This window comes from Gavia stellata, chromosome 30, assembly GCF_030936135.1.
Source record: "Gavia stellata isolate bGavSte3 chromosome 30, bGavSte3.hap2, whole genome shotgun sequence".
NCBI lineage: Eukaryota > Metazoa > Chordata > Aves > Gaviiformes > Gaviidae > Gavia > Gavia stellata.
In genome coordinates, this window is record NC_082623.1 from 5,699,289 (window position 1) to 5,710,976 (window position 11,688).

At 46.4% G+C, this 11,688-nt stretch overlaps 1 protein-coding gene across 1 annotated transcript in view; it reads left to right on the forward strand.

The window, feature by feature from the left end:
• CR1 (complement C3b/C4b receptor 1 (Knops blood group)) overlaps positions 1 to 10,701 on the forward strand; it is a 73,188-nt gene extending 62,487 nt beyond the window's left edge. Inside the window, exons 70-81 of the mRNA XM_059831040.1 lie at positions 576 to 763; positions 995 to 1,189; positions 1,598 to 1,735; positions 2,303 to 2,485; positions 2,671 to 2,853; positions 3,126 to 3,308; positions 7,647 to 7,829; positions 8,135 to 8,317; positions 9,665 to 9,844; positions 10,077 to 10,106; positions 10,271 to 10,346; positions 10,620 to 10,701. Coding sequence (XP_059687023.1) covers positions 576 to 763; positions 995 to 1,189; positions 1,598 to 1,735; positions 2,303 to 2,485; positions 2,671 to 2,853; positions 3,126 to 3,308; positions 7,647 to 7,829; positions 8,135 to 8,317; positions 9,665 to 9,844; positions 10,077 to 10,106; positions 10,271 to 10,346; positions 10,620 to 10,701 — 1,804 coding nt within the window. The remainder of the gene's footprint in view (positions 1 to 575; positions 764 to 994; positions 1,190 to 1,597; positions 1,736 to 2,302; positions 2,486 to 2,670; positions 2,854 to 3,125; positions 3,309 to 7,646; positions 7,830 to 8,134; positions 8,318 to 9,664; positions 9,845 to 10,076; positions 10,107 to 10,270; positions 10,347 to 10,619) is intronic.
• Positions 10,702 to 11,688: the final 987 nt, after the last annotated feature.

Here is an 11,688-nt window from a genome sequence, read left to right on the forward strand (position 1 = left end):
GCTGAGGTAAAATCAGCAACGCTCCTGCTCTCCCTGCAACTCGTAGGCACCGCGTGTCTTCCCACAAGAGACCAGTGCTTGTGGCTCTGAGCGCAGGGCACCCCAGTGTTGCCTGCACAAGGCGATGCTGGAGGAGAAACTGGAGTGCTCAGGTGCTGAGAGAAAACAGAACCATCCAAATGTTCAGGGAAAACCTCAGAATCCTTTGAGTGGTTTAAAAGTTTTGGCACTAAGGCAATTCTGGTCTTTGCAACGGCCTATTTCTAGTCTAATTTGTAGTCCAAATGGCAACAGAAATTGGAGAAGGGGATTTATTTTTAAATTTTTAAGTGCCCATTAGAGGGCATGACTGCCTGAGTCTGGTTGTGTGGCGCCGATGAGGGGAAAAGGGGGTTTCATTTTGGAAGCTTTGGCTTAAACCAGAAGTTGTTAAAGTGGATTTTTCTAGAGGACAGAAGGAAGAGGAGAGGGCACGGCAGCTCCCTGAGCCCCCAGAGATGTACTGCCTGTGTTGACTGAGGGGACCTGGGGGGAGGTCCCTACATGAGCTAAGGTTCATAGCTTTAAAATCGCAGTATTAGACGGCACCTAAGGCAATACGTGGTGGCTGTGGGAGATGCGACCTCCAAAGACAGTCCTGTAGTGACAAGAGCAACTTTGTTTGACCCCAGGCACAGGCTGGTTGGAGCGTCCCAGCGGCACTGTGTGATTTCGAGCTCTGGGATGCGAGTGAAGTGGAGTGGTGATGTTCCCGTCTGCCAGAGTAAGTACGCTGCGGCAGGAGCTGAGCAGAGACTGATGAGAAACCAAACACAGCACAAAGAGGTTCAGATCAGTGCTTTCCTTGGGAAAGATCTTCCAAGGCAAAGACAGAGAGCATCACCACTGCGATGGGTTCATCCCCATTGGTTCCCTTCGTGGAAAGCGTGTGTCCTGCAGACCCCAGGCGCTGCTGCAGCACTGATGCTAAAAGCCACCTTGTACATGCCCACAGGTATCGTTTGCGATCCACCTCCAGACATCCCCCACGGGAGACACAGCGGGCACTTAAAGGACACCTTCTCCTATGCGGACGTGGTCATCTATACCTGTGACCTGGGCCACCCACTGGCTGGAGAGCCCTCCATCTTCTGCACGACGGTGGACGGCGAGCATGGCGTGTGGAGCGGACCACCGCCGCGATGTGGAGGTAGGGCTCTGTGGTGTGCAGATGTTTGTCCCTGCCGGCGAGGCTGCGGGCAGGGCAGGGGACACACAGGGATGAGCTGTGGAGCAGTGGCTGTTCCCAAGACAGGAGGGTCTGGGGAGGATGGGGAGCCAGGATGTGTTAGTGCCCGCACCACCTCTGCTGCAGGAGCCGTTTGGCACTCACCGGGGATGAGCACAAACAAATACGTGCTAAGCAGTCCAGAAGGCTGAAGTATCTGGATGGACCCCGGCAATGAGCAGCAGCCAAGAGATACCTGTCCGAGACACCCCTGTCTCTTACAGGCTGGCAGCTCAGCTGCAATGTTCGTGTGCACCAACTCTCTCATTTTTCCATACCCCTCCTTTTTCTCACTACTAACATAAGCGTGGTTTTGCCCTCTTCCCCCAGTGTCGCAGTGCTCTCCCCCTCCAGCCGTTGCCAATGGAAAGCACACTGGCCAAGCCACGGCAGTCTTCATCAGCGGCATGTCCGTGAGCTACGCCTGCGATCCTGGCTACATTCTTGTTGGAGAGGCACAGCTTAATTGTACTTCTTCTGGAGCTTGGAGCGTCCCTGCCCCTTGGTGTGAAGGTGATTCACTTGCCTTTTTCACTTGTGGATGTGCCAGTGATATAAAGGGATTATGGGAGGAAAGAAGGGGAGAAAAGTGAAAATCCACATACTTGTACTTAGGCTCAGTTCTCTAGTGCTAAGCGGGAAAACAGAACAGAAAAACCCAAGGCCCGCCCTGTTCTCAGTGAAGATCTCCTTCCTTGTAGGGCGGCTGTGTCCCTCCCCGTCAGCGATTGACCACGGCCAGCATGATGGCAAGGATATGAAAGTGTTCGTCCCCGGAAACTCTGTAAATTACAGCTGTGACCCTGGCTATTCTCTTATGGGAAAAACAAGGCTATACTGTACAGTCAATGGAACCTGGAGCATTCCTCATCCCCGGTGTGAAGGTGAGCTGTGAACGCTGTTATTCATAGTGAAAAGGGAGACCATTGTGGTCGCACGGCCTTCCCTGAATTTTGACCTCACAAAAACAATGGGGGAACCCCCAGCTCCGGCAGCCGCTTCCCCAGCCCACGCTCCGCTTCTTTTCACTTCCAGTCATCACCTGCACAAGCCCCAACATCCAGAATGGAGAAGTGGCTGAAGGACAGAGCGCTGTGTACCATCCCGGGGCCAATGTCACCTTCCAGTGCCACCCGGGCTATGTGCTGTGGGGCACCCGTGAAGCCAAGTGCCAGCCCGATGGCCACTGGGCGCCTGCTGTCCCCGCCTGCGAGCCAGGTGAGTGGGGCACGTGGAGGTTTAGGAGGAGGATGCTTAGGGCCATCCTTGTGCTGGAGGGGCCCTGAGCTCCGGCTCTCTGCCTCACTCGATCGCTTCAGGTGTGACAGTCTCTTGTTGCGTTACATGTGCTCCTACATCGGGCAAAACCTCTAAAACACCATTCTCTGCTCCTGCCCTGTTAGCGCTGCCTTGTCCTCCACCTCCCGTCATCGCCCACGCCACGCACAGCGCGGAGCTCGGGGCAAACTTCACCAGCGGCATGTCCGTGAGCTACAGCTGCCAGCCCGGCTTCTCCCTCCTCGGAGACCCCTCCGTCTTGTGCACAGCCTCGGGGAACTGGAGCCTCCCGTACCCACGCTGCACAGGTGGGGCCGGCTGCTGCCGCGGCTCCCCGTGCGCCCGTGGCTGGCTGAGCATCCGTCCCGTGCTCGGCTGATCCTGGAGCTGGCAAACCTGCCAACCTGCAGAATCGGCGTGGGGAGCGGGGGAACTGCACGTCCAGTGACAGCCAGGGGTCTAAGCGTGCTTCCAGCACATGCAGGAGCTGTGTTCACTTCGGTAGCTTTGTGCATGCATCTTTCCTGCATGTTAACCTGTCCATGCCCTTTTTTCATTTTGTTTTGTCCCCTCTTTCTAGTGCTACAATGTCCTTCACCTCCAAATATTGACAAAGGAAATCACAACAGCCAGGACTTGGACGTTTTCACTACTGGGATGGTGGTAAATTACAGCTGTGATCCTGGCTACAGCCTCCTGGGAGAGGCATCGATTTACTGCACCGACTCTGGAAACTGGAGCCTCCCTCTTCCTCAGTGTGCAGGTACACTGTGGTTCCAAGATGGGAGTTATGGATAGTCTGGGAACTATCCATTCAACTGCCATTGAAAGCCTGCAGGACTCATCCTTTCCCTCACTCTTTCCACAAAATTGAATCCTTCATCCTTCCCCTCTGTTTTCAGTTTGGCTTGTAAACTTTCATCTATGCGTACTCAATATACATTTTAAAACCACCATGCGTAGCTGATAACTCTATTTCTCCCTGTGTTCTCCTTCCTGATAGGTGGCTGTGGAGCACCTCCAAACTTAACCTTTGCCGAGCTAACTGAGGAATACAAAAATCTGACGGAGTTTCCTGTTGGGGACACCGTGCAATACAGCTGCCAGCCGGGATACTTGAGACACCCCACAGTACCCCCAACTCTGACATGCCTCAAAAACCACACGTGGTCTGAAGCGCTAGCGTTCTGTAAAAGTGAATAGCTCAATCAATTTGGTGTTGGTTGTTGGAAATTGTCTAAGTTACATTTGTGGGTTTCTTAAAGCAATTCTTTAAAAAATGATTCATACATGGCTTCACTAGTCACATAGTTTGGGCAGCCATTGGTCTGTTAAAAATCACGTCTTTATTGGTGTCTGAATGTGGACAGATCCTTAAGATACCTTCTCATAGTGCATTACAAAAGTGCAAGAGAGGAGTTTAAACTCAGCCTTGTTCTTTCCCAGGGAAGCAATGTAAATACCCAGAAACACCAAAGAATGGCAGAGTTGTTGTTCTGACAGACCTCCTTTTTGGGTCAACCGTGAGCCACACATGTGACGAAGGGTGAGTCCCACACTGCCTTTGCTGACTCTGTTTCTGAGCTCAATTTTGGGCAACTTACAGTAAGGCTCAGACCCCACTCCTCTGTGCAGGCCGTTCTCCCACAGCAAGCCAGAATGTGTATTTTGCTTCCAGTTATGCCACAGTTGCCTGCACAGGAAAGGGAGAGGCGTCTCTTATTTTTCCCTGCCTGTGCTCAACAGATTACTTCACAAACTTCAGTTTCAGTCTGCCTTCTCAGACGGCCACCCAGCAGGAGCTGAGAGGGCAAGCGAGCACCTGCTGCAAGGAGGTTCCAGCGGTTTGGAAACCACTTGGGTCTGAGTCCTGGTTTAGCACCTGACCAATCTGATCCACAGTAATTTGGGATCATTGCTCTTCCTCTTGGATCTGGGAAGGAGGAACTCAGTGTCCGTCATTCCCATGCGTCAAACCAACAGAAACATCTTGGTGACCAGCCAGAATCAGGAGGCTGCAGAAGAAAATCTCTGGGGGTAGTGTCAGAGTGGGAGTGCAAAATCCAAGCTGAATGACTTGGTATCAAGTGATATTTCTTTCTGTGTAACTCCAGGTACCGACTGGTTGGACAGTCTCATAGGCGATGTGAGATTTTTGGAGCAGATGTTGCATGGAGTGGTGTTCTTCCCATTTGTCAGAGTAAGTAGATCACGAGATCTGGCCAAGAACTGCCAAATTAAGTCCTTAAAATTAAAAAGTGGCATTTCCTTAAAATAAATAGAAACTTGAGGAAGAAGACTTTTTAAGCATTATATTCCTCTAGGATTGTTTTGTTTTGCTTGCTAGTTTGGTTTCTTCTCAAAATCTTCCAGATGCTAGCTTTTGACCTTTCAGAGTTACGTAGAATGAAGAGTTGTGAGATGCCTGCAGGGATTTGTCCCTTTTGTTTCACAAACATAAATAATAAATTAAGGAATAAATGTGTCTTGCAGTAGAAGAGTGGGATATTGAGTGAAATTGAACTGGGATCTTCCAAATCCTGTATTGTTATCCAAACCACAAGGCTGTTTTGCAGGGGTTGATCATTGCAATTAGTCTTTCCCTCAGATGGAATTGCTTTGGAAGGCATGAGCTTGGTATAGTACAGCAGTCATGAGAATGACTAACAGCGCTTATGAATTTCTACACCATTTAATACATTTACTTGGAATGTATATGTGCGTGTGGATGTGGCATTGTGGGATGTGGCTTGATGGGCATGGTGCTGTGTGGTGTTGGGTGGGTTGGTTTTTGGTGTGTTGTGGTTTGTTTTTTGTGTTTTTTTTTCTTTTTCTTTTTTTTTTTTTTTTAAGGTTGGACTTGATGATCTTACAGGTCTTTTCCAACCTTAGTGATTCTGTGATTCTGTGATTCTGTATTTGCATTATTCTGCTTATAGGCACAAAACTATGTTTATATATACAATAATGCGTAAACCTAGGGTACCTAAAGGAACTAAAAAGTCCTCAGTTCTTGAAATTATTCTTCTCCGAGTCTCCAAGTACTACCTGTGAAGCTCCTCTGAGCAATGGCATGTTAAGGATGGACTTTATATATGGATCAATTACAGCATACATATGGCTCCCTCTTTAAGATAATGAATTTATTTTTCAGAGGTGCTATGTCCAGTCCCACAGATCCTGAATAGGAGAGTATCTGTTGTTAAATGTCGCTACACATACAAAGACACCGCTAGCTTTAAGTGCTATAAAGGTTTCACCTTGCGAGGCCATCGCACAGCCCAGTGCCAAGCTGATAAACCATGGGATCCACCCGTACCAGTCTGTGAGGAGGGTGTCAGCACTCTGGCTTGTTAGCGTTGCAGATTCCTCCCCGACTGTTCCTACCCACTCACTGAAGCCAAAGTTGGCTTTATTTATTTTTCCTATTTGCTCCAACTACTTTAAGGAGAAACCAGAAATTGTTCCTTTTATTTATGCCTCTCTTCACACACAGGAGATGAGCCTGGTTTTGGGTAATGCTGTAAGTATAAGCGTGATTTGCACTTTTCTCACCCTGCTTGTTGCAATCCATAATCCACATTCTATTCATTTCCTGAAAGCGAGAAATTTGGTAGCTTCATGGCAGGACACTCACTATCAGAGAGGAGTGAAATTTTTGCTGGAAATATAAAGGCAGGATGATGGAAAATAAAGGTAAATTTGTGCATTGTATTTGCTCAACCAAATGTGTATTTTAAACTCTTAATGCTGCATCTAGATGGAGTTGCAGAACACTATCGCCATCCTGATACCATAACGAAGCCAGGTAGGTCTATTATAAGAAGAGGCAAGATTTACTAAACACTAACTCCTCCTCCCAACCTGTCCTGCTTTTTGCAGGGAAGAGGGGTAATTGCATTTTTTTACTCTCTTGTTATCACCTTTTTTACAATTGAACATCACCTTCTCACCCTCTCCCTCTCCTCCTTCAGCAGTGAAGTGTCTGCCTCCTCCAAGCATTGCTAATGCGGAACACAGCAGTAATTTCTCAGACACTTTTGATGTAGGAGCACTTGTGCACTACCGCTGCAAACATGGCTTCTCCCTCATTGGGAATAAGTCCATTCGTTGTACAACATACGGAGTCTGGAGCCTTCCCCTTCCTCGGTGTGAAGGTGTGTTTGTGGTCTTTTCACTGAATCATCTCAACTTCCTAAATGAGTTAAACATGTAGTGATATTTGCCTAAGGACTCCTGAAACGAGCTGTTGCTTCAACAAACTCCACCACTAAAGAAAGAATGAGGCCTCTGGGACCAAGAATGAGGTCTCTGTGGACTCTGTGGTCTCTAACCTGTGCAAGTTTCACAGTCTAAAGGGTTCTCTATACCTTCGCTGTCCACAGCTGGCTGTGTGAGTTGGGAATGGAAAAGCAATCCTATTGGAGTGCCTGGAGGCCTGGAGACATCATTACAATCTAATACAACACTGCTAATGTCCCAAAAGACCTCCACAAGTCCCAGTGCCAGCCTGGGGGGGCACAGGGGATCCTGCACTCCCCATCTGTGAAAGAGGGAAGCACATGTTATCTGTCCTTGGATGGCTATCCTTTTTTGACTTTCTCACTCTTGGTAGCGTGTTGTAACATGTTTAGGAGGCGAGAGGAATCCGGAGTCTAGTATTCAGATCTGAAGATCCATCCATCCTAATTTTTCCCCTTCTCATTACTGCAGTATCTGGTGCCTCAGTTTCTCAGTATGAACGCCTTAAATATGAGCTTAGGCCAGCTTTGCTAGCCATAAGGAACCTGTATGGATGTTGTAATAAGAGGGTCTTACAAGTGTGGAATTCCCATTATATATATGAACTAATCACTCTTCTTATCTGATATACCAGGGAAGATAATGCTGGGCAGTGTTCCTTTGTGTGAGGAGAAATGTGTGTGATGCCATATGCTTTACAGACGATTTGGGGTGAAGTGAGGGCAGAGAGCTGGGCAGGGCTGGCTCCATGCATTGGATTCAATGCATGGGAGTGAGCGTACAGCCGTCCACAAGTGCTCAAAAGTTTCCCCTCTTGCCTGTATGAGCTCTGTTTTGATCTGCATTTCTCCCTTTTTAGTGCTGCACTGTTCCAAGCCAGCAGATATCACCCACGGGTCTCTCAGTGACCCAGCAAAAGCATTTTTCACTCCTGGAACATCTGTACGCTACATCTGTGAGCCTGGCTTCTCTCTCATTGGGACAGCATCCATTTATTGCACACAATCTGGAGCCTGGAGCCATCCTCCTCCAGTCTGTCAAGGTGTGTTTTTGTTGCAGAGAGCTAAGAAGAAAGGATATTTAACATGACTTGCCTTAGGGAAAGGTTTGTATGAGGACTAAATCTGAGTCCTTTACTACAGAATGGGTGATAAGAACAAGATCAAGTTTATACCCATTTCCAAAGCCTGACAGAGTTACAGGGTTACAAAATTAGTTGTTGAGCCTAGGTGAGGAAATTAAAAGGGAACAATCAAGGCTGCGAAGGTACAGTGCCTTAGCTACTCTCTGGCAGTCTATCAGGATCCTCATGTCAACACTGTCATTTGTCTCTCCCTGACTTTCCAGTTGTGAAGTGTCTCCATCCTCCAACCATCGCCAACGGGAAGCTCAAAGGCAACATCTCTGATACTTTTTCCTATGGAGCATCTGTATCCTACAGCTGCAGTCCTGGTTATTCACTCGTTGGGAATGCTTTCATCAACTGCACGGTGTCAGGAACCTGGAGCCAGCCTCCTCCCCAGTGCAAAGGTGTGTTAGTGCTTAGTTTGCTCATGTTGTTTGGAATTCCTGGTGGCAGAACCACGAATTCTGGAAGGCAATTTTAATTCTTGCATGTTTTCCATCTCTGCTGTTGTTGCTATGAATGACTTGTATGGTTACTTCCCTCCATTAAAACCTTTTTACTATTAGTAAAAGAGTAGAAACTTTTTCCCTTCCCTTTCTGTGTCTCTCATTCCCCAGTTATCACTAACAGGAAAAAAAGGAAGTGATTATATCAGAGAATTTGTCTCTGATGGACAGTCTGCAGATTACACGTCAGCCTGACTATTCCCTTCTCGGAAAATGCCTCTGTATCTGTGACTTGGCACTTCTGTGTAGCTCACTGTGAAGGTCAGTCACTGGGCAAACTTGGCTAAAGGCAATTTCATGAATGTCACAAGATCCCTAGTGTGGGTGTTCCTGCACAGAAAATTGGACATTCACCGGAATAAATTCATTACCCACACAGGGTGCTTCCTTGGTGGAGCTGCACCCACCCCAGTGACTCAAGAGTTGAAACGTGCTTGGGTAACAATGAAAGGAAATAACGTACCAAGTGCTTTTGTAAATAAGTCAGAGGCTCTTTAAAGAAAGCAGTCTCACAGAAAAGTTCTCCCTGCCATTCCACATTCTTGTGGTTTTGAAGTGTCCTTCGTAACTATTACGTGTGAAAGTAAAAATAAATATATTAAAAAAAGACGTGAAACAAAGGTTAAACATTACATGTTGATGTTACCCCTTGGGTCTCCACGGAGAACCTTCTCCTCCAGAGTTCTTGGGCTTGGACTGTCAAAGGTAATTAGACACTTAAATTGAAGCAACTAACTCACTTCATTGAAATCAGTGGTATAAACAGCTTAGATGGCTGACCTAATTAATAAAATAATTATTGATAAATAACATGGCTGGTGACATCTTTTAAGGGCAAGGGACTTCTACAGACTAGAAGTGGGTTATAGGCAGTTGGCTCTAAAGCTCCCACAGAATTCTTCCCTGCTACACCTTTCTTCTCCAAGTGTTTCAGTAGCCCAGTATCAGAAAAAATCTGTTTCTCTGGCAGGCTTCTCCCAAGGTACCCCTACTACACATGACTTTCCACCTGCCGTATCAGCATAGAGTAGCCGATCCGAACAAAGATTCACATGTGGGAGTGAGACACCTACCCTTTTCTGCAGCCACAAAGAAAGGAATTACCCTGTGGAATAAGAATTAATTCCTGGCTACATTCAGAAAGAATTCAAGAACCATCCATGTCTTACATAACCCATAGCTGTATTTCCCATATTTTATGTTTCTTCTCATCAAATGTCCTTTTTCTGTTACTTCGAATTTCAGAGATCAGATGTGTACTCCCAGAAGTTCAAGGTGTTAAGGAAGCCATCAAAGCAAATACTTATCGCTCTGGGACTAACATCACTCTTGAATGTGATGATGGTTACACTTTGGAAGGCACCAGTCAGATTCAGTGCCGAGAGGACTTCAGCTGGGACCCTCCTGTACCAGCCTGTAAACTGAGTGAGTGAAATGTAAATGAAGCAAAGATCAAACAGAAACATGCAAATGCATTTTAAACATGCAAATGTCTTTCTGTATTAAAAAACAAGTATATAATGGTGTGTTTTCTAAGAAATCCTGTGCTGTAGGCCTTAGCAGTAAAAGCTTTATTGATAAAGTGACTAACTACAGTAGAGAAACACTGTATTTTGTTAGACTAGTTTGCCGATTTTTCTTTTTCTCTTCCCTTCAGCATCACACAAGTCTGGTTCCGTAGGCCTAGGTAAGCCGCTTCGAAACATTTTTGTGGCCAGATCTTTAGCTTTACGCCGTGGCCTTGGTGGCACTGCTTCCCTCTGCTTACTTTGAAGATGTGCCTTGTTATGTCTTTTGTGCTGATATGCTTTAAAACATACAGTGAGAATAATACGTGCTCTTCTCTCTCAGGAGTCGCAGCTGCAGGAGTCCTGCTTCTCCTGGGGGCAGGCATTGTCTGGAAAATTATTTCAAAGCAGAAGGAAGGGTAAGGCGGTCTTCTGGATGTTCATTCCTGTCTTTTGGTGCCAAGTCCCAAGTTGTATACTCTTTATACACTTGAAATATTTGCCTGAGTGTGCCTGGATCTTGTAATTTTGTATCTTCAGCTCACGCTTGCGAAACTGTACAAGGCACAGCAACCTGGAATCAATGGTGTGGTTCTGTTGTTTTATTTCAAGACTCTCTTCCTTAGAGGAAACCAACCTGAGTGTTCTTTTACGAACCAATACAGTTCACTGTTGTCTTCTTTTTCAATTAGCTATTATCGTACATATGAAAACTACAGCCACCAAACCCCTCTGAGCCGGGTAACTGAACAGAAATGTTCGTGTCTTCCATAGAAGGTATGGACTTCCATTCCTCAACATAAAATATCAGTTATAGCTGCAAACTTGAGTGGTTCCAATATAGTAATTCAAGTAGAAAACTCTTTCCCTTCAGTCTTCTGGTAAGATGCTTTCTTTTGCTGAATAAAAGAGACTGTTTTAAACATACTGTTTTTTTTAAACATCCTATTTTTCTTTCTGACACCACCCTTGACAAGTGTGTTTCCCTTTCCATAATCTGAATAGACGACATTCAGAGGTCAGACTTTCAGGCTATGCCTTACTTCTGACATAAGCTTGCTTTTGTTTGTAACGATTACCCATAATTACAGACAGCTTGCTCTCTAAAAAACTGCCTTATCAGCACTAGCATAAGGACAGGACACTGAACTGGGCCTTTGGGGTTTTTGCTTGCTTTTACACTTACTGCAATGCCACTTTTACTTACAGGTGGATCTACTTTCTACGCTGAATCTATTGCAGGTAACGATTCATTTTCACCATTAGCAGCACTCTGAACATAATCAGCTTTGACTACAAAATGGCACCTGTAGACATTAGCTCTTTTATTATTTTTTAAAGGCTAGTTTGAGATAATTCCCCCTTTGAAACAACACATTTCCCAGAAATTCTTTCCTCCCCTCCTGAGTTATGATGTAATCTCTAGACATCAGTGTTAAAACAGGAAAAGTCTAATTTTAACACCAGTATGTCATCTTTTTCCTAGGCTGGGCACCCGTGCTGCTGCTAACCCGGCACTGGGCTCCTTCTCCGCACAGAGAGCGGCTGTGGGTCGCATGGAAGCGTGGCTGACGTTGGGACTGAAATTCTGTGGCGAAAAAGGCACTTTACTGTAGAATCAGCTAAAGCTCCTTCTGCTCCCCTTAATTAAATTACTGTAGGATCTGACCCAGTCCAAACCACGCACAGTACAGGTGCTGATTCAGAGGGACTTCTGTATGCTGCTGCTGCTGCAGAACGTTTCCCATCTCTGTTTGCAAA